The 14,026-nt window shown below is 43.3% G+C and overlaps 1 protein-coding gene across 5 annotated transcripts in view; it reads left to right on the top strand.

Moving 5' to 3' along the window:
• Positions 1-13,792, top strand: part of LOC137197476 (inactive ubiquitin carboxyl-terminal hydrolase 54-like) — a 60,506-nt gene extending 46,714 nt beyond the window's left edge. For 4 of the 5 annotated variants that reach the window (XM_067610914.1, XM_067610915.1, XM_067610912.1 and 1 more), the window contains 6 exons: positions 3,149-3,332; positions 4,295-5,166; positions 5,776-5,879; positions 5,974-6,087; positions 9,824-10,109; positions 10,971-13,792. In XM_067610914.1, the coding sequence (XP_067467015.1) occupies positions 3,149-3,332; positions 4,295-5,166; positions 5,776-5,879; positions 5,974-6,087; positions 9,824-10,109; positions 10,971-11,599 (2,189 nt within the window). In that variant the 3' untranslated portion in view covers positions 11,600-13,792. The remainder of the gene's footprint in view (positions 1-3,148; positions 3,333-4,294; positions 5,167-5,775; positions 5,880-5,973; positions 6,088-9,823; positions 10,110-10,970) is intronic. The other variant, XM_067610916.1, reaches the window with a different exon arrangement.
• The last annotated feature ends 234 nt before the right edge of the window (positions 13,793-14,026 follow it).

Raw genomic sequence — 14,026 nt, 5'->3', positions numbered from 1 at the left:
ATCGTGACGTGTCCGTCGTCATCGTGTGGAGCTGTGAGGTCGTTAAAGGCTCTGAGAGACGGACCGAAGACCTTCAGCGTTTCCATGGAGACGGAATTAAATCAACGTGTTTCTCTGAACAGGTTTAATAGTTTTTATTTCAGCAGCGTCTGCAGGATGTGTGAAGGTCTGCTCACACTTTACAAACTTCACACAACAAAATATGACTATTTTTATTACGACTATAACTATTTATTATTTACTGATATTATTTTCACGTTAAATCTTCATCTGACCGTCACATTATAGATGGACAGAAACAACCTTTACCGACTAGTTCAGCAGATTATAATAAACAAATCCAAATGATTAAATCTATAAATATTCAGTTCATTATCAAACCTGATTACATCAATAAGCCTATAAGACAGAAACGAAACAGCAAATGTCTCCAAACATAGATATGATGATGATGATGATGATGATGATGATGATGATGATGATGATGATGATGAGTAGGACTGGGTATCTATATATCTAATAACCCTGTAACAAGTAGTATCAAAGTGTCTCCAGTCAATCAATAACTGTATTTCATCCATTTTGTACCCAGATGAAGAAAAAAATGACTTTGTATTGTTTTGCTTGCAGCCAATCACTGCAAGCGTCCTTCGTTTTAATGTGACGTGTGATTGGCCGACTAGCACAGCAGCTAGAACCCAAACAGTCTGTGGTGATAATACTTCATTGTTACTTTCAAAATGTATTTGTGCACAGATCATTTGTATGGAGAGCAGTGGTGCATTTTATACAACTGAATGCTTCCAGTCACATGACTGGTATCAAATACTCTACTGGTATCTATCACTTGAAGGGTACTGGTATTGGTACTGGTTTCGTTATTTTTAAAACAATACGCAGCCCTGATGATGATAGTTGTTTTTATTTTCCTTTACATCATCACTTCCGTATCGTGGTGGATTCTGAGTGAAGTGACTCTCTGAAGGCTCTCGAGGATCTCGAGGTTCCTCGTGGACTTGATGAGTTGTGGATTTGGATCTCGGCACTCTTAGACTTCCTGTTAAATTCCTGCGTCTGCAGGTGTGGTGACGTCTGGACGTTTGGATTCAGCCTCACAGTCACTCACACTAACAAACACACTGCGAATGAGGTCACCACAGCCCCGCCCACCAACCTTCTGCTCGGTTGCTAACGGCAACCAGAGGCAGCTCAGTGGCCTGCTGGTGACTGTTCAACATTGTGTGTGTGTGTGTGTGTGTGTGTGTGTGTGTGTGTGTGTGTGTAGACATGTGGGTTATATTTTCACTGTGTCACTGAGGAATGTTCACAAACACACACACACATTAACTTTCTCTTTGATCTGTCAATCACACACACACACACGCGCACACACACACACACACACACAGTCCCTCGTCCAGCCTCCGTCAGTGTGTCGTCACTGCAGCAGGACAGACTTCTTCAATTTGTTCTTTTTCACCCACAAAACCTCCTGACAGCCACTAAAAACCAGACAAAGAAACAGAAACTGTGCTGAGATGAGAGAAGTGAGTTTAATAAAAGCATCAAATATCAAAATCAAAGGAAACAAACGACGAGACGCCGACGGTGAATCGAGCTTTAAAAGATGTTAAAAGGTTCCGTCAGAGCAGCAGAACTTTCCAGGAACTGATTCACTCTTTTTCCTTTCAAGCCGAGCTGCAGGTAAACGGATCAATCTGGTTTATTACAGGCGGGTTTAATTTAATCCATCATTACTATCGATTATAATATCATCATAATATCATCATATGCACCATCTGGGAGCGTGGTGACGTCACTTATAACATAGTGACATCATTTAAAACATAGTGACATCATTTAAAACATGGTGACATCTACAACATAGAGACATCATTTAAAACATAGTGACATCATTTACATTGTAAATGATGTCACTATGTTGTAAATTTTACAACATAGTGACATCGTCTACAACATAGTGACATCATTTCAAACATGATGACATCATTACAACATGGTGACATCATTACAACATGATGACATCATTACAACATGGTGACATCACCTACGACATAGTGACATCATTTCAAACATGGTGACATCTACAACATAGTGACATCATTTCAAACATGGTGACATCTACAACATAGTGACATCATCTACAACATGGTGACATCATTACAACATGGTGACATCGCCTACAACATAGTGACATCACCTACAACATGGTGACATCATTACAACATGGTGACATCACCTACAACATAGTGACATCATTACAACATGGTGACATCATTACAACATGGTGACATCATTACAACATGGTGACATCACCTACGACATGGTGACATCATTACAACATAGTGACATAATTTAAAACATGGTGACATCTACAACATAGTGACATCATTTACGACATGGTGACATCACCTACAACATGGTGACATCACCTACAACATGGTGACATCATTTACAACATGGTGACATCATTTACAACATGGTGATGTCATTTACAACATGGTGACATCACCAATGAGCAGTCAGGTTGGGAACAAAACAAACGTTTATCCAGGTTATTTAAACCAGCGTTTCCCAACCGTCGGGCCGCGGACCAGAAACAGACATTTTCTACGAGGCCGCACAAAAAATAAAAAGGTAATCAAACTTTATTGGCCTCTTCATGTGATGTCAGCTGTTCACTGGGTAAGTCGAGTGTCATGTTTAATGAGAGGAATTATTAATAAGACCAGAAAGATCCTTTAATGTGAGTTTGGTTTGAGTCGTGTGGTTTAACATTTTTGGTTATAATTTAGTTTATTTAACGTTCTGTCTGGATATGATTTCACCATTTCACCATCAAGATCCAAACCTGAGTTATTAGTAATTTAATACCAATCATTTCCCATCTCACACACACATACACACACACACACACACACACACACACACACTCACATCAGTCATGTCAGCAGTCTGATGTTTAAGTTTCTGTCAGCTGTATATTTGCTTTTTTAAGATTTTTTGCATGAGCTCATCATAACAAGTCATTTTCTGCATCTTTCTTTTCTTTTTTCCTTGTGTTTTCTTTCCCCTCTTCGTTTTCTTTCTGTTGTGTATTTTCTGTTGCCGCGCGGCCTCGCTGCAGCTAAACTGCGGCCGGCGGCGGCTGAGGGTGGAGCCAGTAGTCACAGCCGGCTGCAGCGCTGCATGAGGAGAGCCCGCAGCCTGCAGCAACGCATGCAACTGCAGCAGCAGCAGGACTCCGAGGCAGGCAGCTCGCAACCAGAGCTACAGCAGGAGGAGGGGCAACCGCTCCCGGAACAGCCCAGGTACCACCTGTAGTCTGCTCAGCCAATCAGAAGTCATGTAGCACTTCAGCTGTAAAAGCTTCTAAAACATTTTAGAAATCTTTAAAACTGGTGAAGCTGCAAAGCAACGATCATTAAAGGAATAGTTCAAGGTTTTTGGGACGTCTGTTCTCTTCTTTTCAGAGTAAGCTGTAGTTAGCCTAGCTTAGCATAAAGACTTGAAACTGAGGGAAACTCCTAGCATGGCTCTGTCCAGAATTCAAAAAAACACCCAGCAACACCTCTAAAGATCACTGATTAACATGCTGGATCTTGTTTGTTTAAGTCATTTACTAACAGAAATGTAAATATGGAGATTTATGGAAATTCTGTTTTTATTTTTTCCCCCTAAAAGGTCTCAGGGATTTTTTTAACTTAAATTTTATAGGTGGCATTTTCACATTTAAGGTGAAAAAATGTACTGAAACGATTTATTTTGGTTTAATTTTTTTTTTATCACAAAAACCTGCCATTTTAACTGGTGTGAAGACTTTTTACATCCACTGTAGACTTAAAATAAATAAATAAGTATTTAAACAAGCAGGAATGCAGCTAATCAATACGCCCCCAGTTTTGTGTTGACTGCTTGGACCCCAGAATAACTGCTGTATCCTCCATGTGCGGCTGGTCTCTAACATCCATCCACCCTCAGAACAGACATCATCAAATCATCAGATGTTCTTGTTGTGTTTGTAATGAACGCTGCAGTCTCTGGAGGCGCTAACAGTACTGTAGAGGTGTTGTCGTGACAACCGGCACATTCAGAGTGCGCAACATGGGGAGAGATCACCGACACTCACAACAACCTCTGAAACACACACACACAGAGCTCTCCAATGACACCATCTGTTCCAACCATACTGCACACACACACACACACACACACACACACACACACACACACACACAAAATGACCTCTCTCGCTCTCTCTCTCTCTCTGCAGTGAAAAGCCTCTCTCGCTCCCAGTACTTCTGACGGACAGACTCGGCGACCAATCAGCCGCCAGGCAGGACCAGCAGGACCCGCCTCTTTCTCCCTGCCATGTTAAGCCCCACCCTCCCAAAACAAGCTCAGCGTCTGACTCCGCCTCCAACGCCGTGGCTCCTACAGGTTCACCTGGGGAGGACAGCAGGGTCCGGGGCCCCTGCTCTCGCATCGGGAAACCCCTCGCCAACGCCAGGTCCCTCCCTGCTCTGTGTGTGGACACCTGGGAGCAAAGCCCCTTGGAAGACATGGCTCCACCTCCTCCACCTGAGGAGGCGGAGCTCCATACCCAGTGGACCAGAACATCATCACAGGCCCCGCCCCCATCCACATCGTACTCCAGAACCCCGTCACCTGTCGACAGGTGTCACCTGATGGAGGTGGAGTCATATTACGACAGACACCCACAGACTACGCCCCCTGTATCTAGCTCCACCCCCAGGGTCGCCCCGTCCCCTCCCACCTACCCAACCAGGAAATGGTCTTGTTTACACCCGGACCCACCTGATGCTGTTGATTCTCCCGTCGACCCACCAATCAGCTCGCCGCTTTACCCCCCTCCAGACTCCACCTCCGACCTGCCAGCTGCGAGCCGGCCGGGTCGCACCGCCTCGCCGCCCCCCAGCCAGGACTACAGAGCGGCCCTGCCTGTGGAGCGCTGGGCGGAGAACGTCAACAGATACTACGGCTCCCAGAATGCAACAGGAGGAGGGGCGGAGCACGGCGAGGAGCTGTCGGAGCTGGACTCTCTGTATCAGGCCAGTCTGCTGGCTCCCAGCATGCACCGGGGCAGCCGCGGAGTCAGCCCTCAGCCAACCAGCAACAAAGCAGGTAAAACCACCAGAATCATCCTCCAGGAAGCTCCATTAAACTCCCAGAACAAACTGGGAATAAATATCCCAGCTGCTGTCAGTCCAGTCAGACTCACACTTACAGCTTTTATCCAAAACTGATCACAAGTGAGACAAGACGATCAATCACTACACACATCTATAAATATAGACAGTGAGGACAGTTAACGGGAAAAGGTGACGATGTGACTGACGTAACATTTCAGCAGCGTTAAAGTCCTTTAAATTCACCTTCTGCAACCTTGTTGAATGTGAACATCGTGTTGTTAATCATAACTCACAACAACACAAGAGGAGGAAGGTTCACTGACTTCTACCACTAAATAAATACTATTAATACTACTATTAGTACTGCTCATACGTCCAGCTTTTTCACTGGTTGTTGCTGTTAAACCAGTAAATGAATATTTATGCACAGACGTAGTATTCAGACCAAAGATGGTTCTTGAAGAAGATGCATCACTTTGTATATAGTTTCTTGTTTTGTTTGCAGTAGAAAAGACGAGTAATGCATCACTACTGAATGAACCACAACAACTACGACTGTTACTACTGCATCTACTGTTTATACTTATGTGTGTGTGTGTAGGTGTAGGTGTGAGGAGAATGCTGTCAGGATCTGGACGGTCCAAAACCCCGACGGCGGAGATAGAGAGACACGCCTACAGAACACCTGTCACACCGCTGCATAAGGTACAGTATGTGTATGTGCTGCTTTAAGGATTTCAGATTGTGTGACGTCTGTAACTCTGTTTTTATTACACGCTGACGTCTGTTCTCCCTGCAGCCGTCAGGTGAAGACGAGAGCTACAGCGCAGAAAACCTGCGACGCATCGCCCGTAGTCTGAGTGGAACCGTCATCGGGTCTCGAGCCCAAAACCTCGGCCCCTCCCACAGCTGTGTAAGTCTGACACACACACTAAACGCAATTTTAAGCCTAAAACGGTGCCTGAACCCTCAAACAGCCCTTTGATGGTGCGTCAGATCTAAAACTCCTCCAGTTACACAAACACACTGACAAAGCTGTTTGGAAACACCAGCAGTGAGTGTGAACATCATTGAATCTTTTCACTACTGATTGTAACATCCTGCTGCCACCTTCTGTTCATCTGATGGAACTGCAGCCTGGTTCAGTTTCTGCTCTTTACTGTGTCTGTACTGTGTGGTGAAGAAACCTCCTCATTACCTACATACTCCTCATTACCTACATACTCCTCATTACCTACATACTCCACATTACCTACATACTCCACATTACCTACATACTCCTCATTACCTACATACTCCATGTTACCTACATACTCCATATTACCTACATACTCCACGTTACCTACATACTCCACGTTACCTACATACTCCACATTACCTACATACTCCACATTACCTACATACTCCACATTACCTACATACTCCATGTTACCTACATACTCCACATTACCTACATACTCCATGTTACCTACATACTCCTCATTACCTGCATACTCCATGTTACCTACATACTCCACATTACCTACATACTCCACATTACCTACATACTCCATATTACCTACATACTCCTCATTACCTACATACTCCACATTACCTACATACTCCTCGTTACCTACATACTCCACATTACCTACATACTCCACGTTACCTACATACTCCACGTTACCTACATACTCCACGTTACCTACATACTCCACATTACCTACATACTCCATGTTACCTACATACTCCACATTACCTACATACTCCATGTTACCTACATACTCCACATTACCTACATACTCCACATTACCTACATACTCCATGTTACCTACATACTCCACGTTACCTACATACTCCACGTTACCTACATACTCCTCATTACCTACATACTCCACATTACCTACATACTCCTCATTACCTACATACTCCATGTTACCTACATACTCCACGTTACCTACATACTCCACGTTACCTACATACTCCATGTTACCTACATACTCCACGTTACCTACATACTCCTCATTACCTACATACTCCACGTTACCTACATACTCCTCATTACCTACATACTCCTCATTACCTACATACTCCACATTACCTACATACTCCTCATTACCTACATACTCCATATTACCTACATACTCCACATTACCTACATACTCCATATTACCTACATACTCCTCATTACCTACATACTCCACATTACCTACATACTCCTCATTACCTACATACTCCATGTTACCTACATACTCCACATTACCTACATACTCCATGTTACCTACATACTCCACGTTACCTACATACTCCTCATTACCTACATACTCCATATTACCTACATACTCCATATTACCTACATACTCCACATTACCTACATACTCCATATTACCTACATACTCCACATTACCTACATACTCCACATTACCTACATACTCCACATTACCTACATACCACCAGCAACACTGAAAGACAACACACACAACACACACAACACACACAACACACCAACACACACATCCCTACAGAGGGGTCATCACTGTTTTCCATGATAATAAACTCAACATCTTTGTGTTTGTGACAAAACATCTGAATATGTTCATTTGGGCTTCAGGGAATATTGTTCAACACTTTATACACTGATCAATAATCAATAGATTATTAAAGACAATAATATGATCTGTCCTTCAGTTTGATTAAACACAACTTTACAACTAATGAGCTCAATAGAAACTAAAACTATTTTCATAGTTTTAGTTTCTATTTTAGAGTCAGACTGACTTCACTGATGATCATTGATTAATAATTAGAGATTAATCAGATTATACGGAGCTAATAAGGATTATTTTTATTATCAATTAATCAGATAATTTTCCTGATTAATCTGTTAATCTTTGGGTGTATAAAGTTGTGAAAAATGTTCGTTACAAGTTCTCACAGTCAGTCCGAAACTCCAAGATATTCATTTACTGTCATAGAAAAGCAGAAAATATTCACATTTGAGGAGATGAAACCTGTGAATTCTTGCTTGGAAAAATTACTAAATTGTTGCAGATTAATTAGTTGACTAATCAACTAATCAATTAATCGTTACAGCTCTTAATCAAATCAAGAGAAAACCAGAAAACAGGCTTCTTAATTAAAAAGATCAAATATAAAGCAGGTGAATTAGAAATAAAGCCTTTGAAGTCAATAACATCTGAGAATTTACAGTATTTCTGTTTTTTTTTCTGTTTTTTGGGATTAAATTAGATAATTGATCAGTTTCAATAAACTTTGCCTCCTTATGTTAATTTAGTATTTTTTTCCTGTGAGAATAAATATTAATAAATATTACTTTCATGAATAAAATCCGTAAAGAGACACAGAAAAACAGAAAAATCCACTTTTTTATGATAAAACTGCATTAAATCAAAGAACACAGCAGGATTCCTTCATCGGCTGCTGTTTGAGGTCGAAGAAGTCGCCACTCTTCTTCTCTTCTTCTCTTCTTCTCTGCTGCCGCTGGCGTTCAGCCATCTGGTATTCAGCCCTCAGGAATCGCCTCGGGGCCAAACGCATTAAACATTGATCAGTGATTTAGTTCCTCCATTAAGCTGTTAACCTCAGCGTGAAGCCGACAGCTGAGGTTTGACTCCAGCAGGAGGATTTTCTTCTTCTCTGGTGTCTGAAACAGCAAACTCTTACCAGGACTGAAATATTCAACTGAAAACAGCTCATAAAGAATTCAAACTGTGACACAAAGACAAACCACACATATATTCAAGAAGCACATGAATATTTCTAGTTATTCAGAGTGTTGTTGACGTCAGGTCAGAAGATTAAACCTGTTTTGTTTGATGCTTTTTGTATTAAAACTCCAGAAAGTAGACAAAGAAAAACACATCATGGGCTGCAGACTGCATGACATACTTTATACAGACAGATAATATATTTATTGTTTGTCATGTGTTCTTATGTGAGATTGTGACACTGATGAAGAAAATCCTTGTTCAAGATCAAACAACTGGTAACCAAAAGGTAGGGAGGGAGGGCATCTGCATACAGGATCAAGGCAGCGTAGTAAACGGGGGGGGGGGGGGGGGGGGGGGGGGGGGCAATCAGGTAGGTGATCAAGGTGGCAAAAACAGGGTGGGGCTCTGCAGGATCAAACAGGTCAGATCAGCAGGGGTCAAAGGCAGGAGAGACGCACCGTCGGCATCTTGTTGATGGAGGAGTTGACATACAGACATCACTGGATCATCAGTTCTCCACCCGAATGTCTGTTTTCTTCTTCAACACTCAAATAAAAAAGTAATTAATTAATTGACTTCATATTTCAGGCGTCCAGCGTTGCTGCAGCAACAGTCAGCTGACAGCTGTTTACTGCAGTTTTATTATTGTTATGAACAGTTTAATGGTTAAAATTGAATTTGTGGGATTTTTGTGACTCATTTCATCCATTGTGTTAACATGTTTTCATTTTTTTTACTTTCTTCTTCATTTCTGTTCTTTTCTTTCTTCCTTTTGACGTCATTGTTTGTATTTTCTTTCTCCTCCTCCTCCTCCATCCTCTTCATCATCTTTCATCTCCTTCATGTTCTGTCTCTCCTCGTTTCTTCCTCCTTCTCCTCTTCATCGTTTTTCCTCCTTTTTCTCCACACTTTGTTCTTTTGTCGTCTCCCCCCCTGAAGGACCCGTCTGTATCCAGGCCCCCCCTCAGACACTCCGACCTTCGCTCCTCGTTCTCCACCCTCCCCCGTCGCCCCAGCACCTCCTCCCTGCACCTCCCCCCTGCCTCCTCCACCTCCTTCACCACAGATCACTCCCACCACCACCACCACCACCACCTCCTCCTCCAACAACACCACCACCAACCCCGTCACCACGGCCCCTCAGCTCCTGCACCTCCTCCACAGCACCCTCCCCCGCAGACATCACGGCCCCCCAGCTCGGGCCCCTCCTCCTGGGGACACTCAGGTAACCCACTGGCCCTTCACCTCCACCATCACCACCACCACCACCCAAACCACAAAAAACCACCGAAGAAGACAAGAAAACACCCGAACTGATCTGAGCAGCTTTTAAAAGCAACATTTATACACAGGAGTGAAATAAATCCAGTTCAACTTTAATGAACTTTGACCTGCAAATTTGTCCCGTTGACCAATAGCAAGCAGCCTCAACAGCGCTGATCTCTGAGGGTACGGAGAGCCGGAGAGTCCAAACACAAAGATGAAAAACTGCTCTAAATCTACACATTCAGCACTGTGCAGATGTTTTAGGTAGTAAAAGTGAAGTGAGGATGTTTTCAGTTTGGATTTACAGTAAACTGGATCCAAAGTTGAGTAAACAGCAGGAAGTTCATCAAGCTTTGTCTTTAAACCAGCAGCAGCTCTACTCGGCAGCTCGGTTGTTCCTGCATGTTGGAGAAGTCGCCACAGTTCTTCTTCTGCTGCTGCTTCAGTGTCTTCATGTTAATCTCAGACTGACTCTGGCTGCAGATGATCAGACGCCTCCTGATGCTGCTGCATTATGGGAAAGAATCTAAACATCTAGACACAGAACTGTTCATCCTTCATAATGTCCTGAAGTCGCTGTTTCCAAAGTTGCTTTTGAGTTTCTTGAGGTTAAATCTTAAATCAGATTTTTTTCTGGCAGCCAGAAAACAGAAAACAGATTTTAGTCACAACTTGACTGATTGTGGAACAAAACAGGCCAATCACGCGTCTTATTGAGTGAATGTTTACTTCCTGTTTTTTTTCCTTTACGTTTGTTTGCAGCTCTTCTTCTTTGTGTTCTAATCTTTTCTCTCCTCCTCTTCCTCCTCCTCTTCCTCAGGAGCGGGTGTCCAGCAGCAGTTTCTGGTTGTGTCTGACAGGCATCAGGGTGTGTCAGGAGGTGAAGGCCTCCACAGTGTCGCGATGAATTACGGCACTCTGCCTCGGGCTCCCCGCAGAGCTCCACACCCCTCCTCCTTCTCCTCCACCTCCTCCCTCCCCAGGCCCAGAGCCGGCTCCTCCCCCGCCCCTCCGCCGGCACCGCCACAGAGTCTCTACGCCACCCTGACGCACCCCCGCCGCCCCGCCGCCGCCACTAACAGTCACTACCGCCAACCGTCGCTGCCCAGTAAAGTCAACGGCGCCGCTCACCTGCCGCCGTCCCGCCACCCTGCCCCCCCCCTCAGGGTGCCGGGGGAAAGCCCCGCCCAGCCGCTCCGCCTGGACGTGCCCCCTGAGAGCGACTGGCGGCGCGACGCCGACTACAGGACTGTCAGCTCCACCTGGGACCTCCGCTCCACCCGCCACCACCAGTCCCTCCAGAGGACCGACTCCCACCAGCCCCCCCTCGCCCGGCAACGCAGGTCCCCCCAGCTCTGCTCGCTGTGCCAGCAGCTTCCTGCGCAGCCGTCACGCCCGTACTGCCCATCCTGTGGCGCCTACGTGGCTCGATTCCGCCCCGCCAGCTGATCGAGCCCGAGGCTCGCCACCGGGACCCCCCCCACCCCCCCCCCCCACTCCCCCACCCAACAGAAGAGTTTTAATCACATGTCCATCAGGACAAATCAGATCTTCAGTGAAGATTCAGTCAGTTTATTATTTTCTATTTAAAATGTGCCAACACGTCGCCGCCCACAGCGTCACCTGCTGCAGGTGTCGGTGGATCTCTGCTCTCTGATTGGTCTCCTGTTCTGCAGCATCATGTGGGGAAGAAATCTGCCACTTTAACAGTTTCCTGCTTCACTACAAACCTGTCTGGTCCTCCTCAGTCTGGACGCCACAAAACCAACACCGACAGATTTCTTACACACAGATTCGAGCGTCTGCTGGATTTAAGCACATTTCAATTTGTAACGGACATAAAACACCAGATCACGGACGAGTATGACGACAGGAAGCCGGCAGATAATCGATGGACGACGGACAGAAGTGAAGCGGAGCGATCGGATCATCAGACGCCGCTGCAGCGCGGAGCTCTGAGAACCTGCTGAGAGTTAAAGTCACATCAACAATCACTCAACAAGTATGAAACTCCAGTTATTCTTCTCTCCACGCCGGTCGGAAGTTTAAACACGTCTTTAATCAACGGAAGAGTCGTATCACTGAAACATTAAAGGTTATATTGTTTTATATATAAATATAATATAAACTGATCCAACCACGTTAGATCTGCTCTCACAGACACAGAAACCAAACTTTTACCAAAAAGTCCGTTTGTTCAAACTCAGAATTTAAAGTCATTTCAAGATAAAAGATTAAAATCGAATCATGACGCTGAAGTCGACTCACGTTTCTGTCACTTCAACTTTCACCTGAAGCTCAAATTACGACCGAATCACATCAAACTACGAGCAGCCGTAACTTCCTGCTTCTGACAGGTCAAAGTTCAAGTCAGGTCACTCAGTTCTAAACTGGAAATCTTTGTTTATTCACTGTAAAAATGATCTACGGAGGAAAAAACACGATGAACAAATGGTGTGAAGCCTCACGATGCCCCTTTTCTTGTTTTTTTAAATTATTATTATAATAATAATTATTATAATTATTATTATTATAATAATAATTATAATTATTATAATAATAATAATTTTTAAAAACTTTTTAATTATTATAAATATGACGCTTTCCATTCATTCAACATTTTTTTGATCATTTAAATCACATTGAATATTTTATAAAGCAGGTTTTTTGGATTTTGCAGCATTTTTTTAATGAGACAGAAAATAAAAGTTTCTTCTGACTTTAACGAGTTCAGATGTTTGTCATAAAGGATGTGAGGTACGAATCATGTGGCGTCGTTATTCTCATTATTGATTAATCTAATTATTATCTTCATTAATCAGTTAATTGTTCAGTTACGTCTTTGAATGTTTCGTCCGAATCCCAAAAATATTCAGTTTACTTAAAAAACAACAGCAAATATTCTCACTGGACTTAAATGATCGATCAGTTATTAAAGCTTCTGTCGATCGACTGATCGATCAATCGACTGATCGATCAATCGACTCGTCGTTTCAGCGGCAGTGAAGAGGAGAATAACTGTCGATCAGTGTTGAATACTTGAGGTGATTATTGATGTGAATATTGATCAGGATGTGCCGTTCAGATGTTTTGATGTGAATATTGATCAGGATGAGGAAAACAGGACGGACCTCTGAATATAAATCTACTTCTGACTCTATTTATTTTTGTAGCTTGTCAGACTGCGTTGTGCATAGATTAATGAAACTATTCTAACCTGAGTAATTCTGAATAATTATACTCTGCCGCTATAGACCTGATCTCATTTTCTAGTTAGTTAGCAGCCTTGTTTGGGATGTCGAGCCTTTATTATAATCGCAACACGCGGCTGATTTCTGTCGTTTCAGAGCTCGTTAGACGATTCTAGATTCATAACTGAAGCTTTTACTTTACCAGAGTTGCAGCTAATATTTAGCATGATGTTTCCAGATGTGTTCTAGCCTTGAGAGAATTTATTATAATGATGATATATGCAGATGTTTTTTTAGTGCAGTGACTCGACTGCATTTAACTCTAATTTAGTGCACTTCAGAAGTGTTGGTAGATTTTTGTTTCTGCTTGTTGCTCATTTCTTTTGACGTCTCGAAGCTTTTTGTTTTCGTACTCAGACGACATTAGATCGGTTTATAGATGATGAAGGAACACTGGATATTAAACATGAAGGTGTTTTTAATAACTGACTGTCCTACTGCCAAGAATCCATTCTGCTAAAAGTGCTGACCCCGCCCGCCTGGCGCTTCCAGGTGAGCTCAAACAAACAAACCCAAGTCTGGTCTGAATTCAAGGCAACTTTTCAAACGGAATATAATCAATTTTATTAATTTAAATATGATCATTGTGTTCGGATGTCGATGAGTTTGAGTTCAGACCAAACCT

Source organism: Thunnus thynnus, chromosome 14 (genome assembly GCF_963924715.1).
Source record: "Thunnus thynnus chromosome 14, fThuThy2.1, whole genome shotgun sequence".
Lineage (NCBI taxonomy): Eukaryota > Metazoa > Chordata > Actinopteri > Scombriformes > Scombridae > Thunnus > Thunnus thynnus.
Note: the sequence above shows the minus strand (reverse complement) of the source record. Positions and strands in the feature narration are given on the sequence as shown.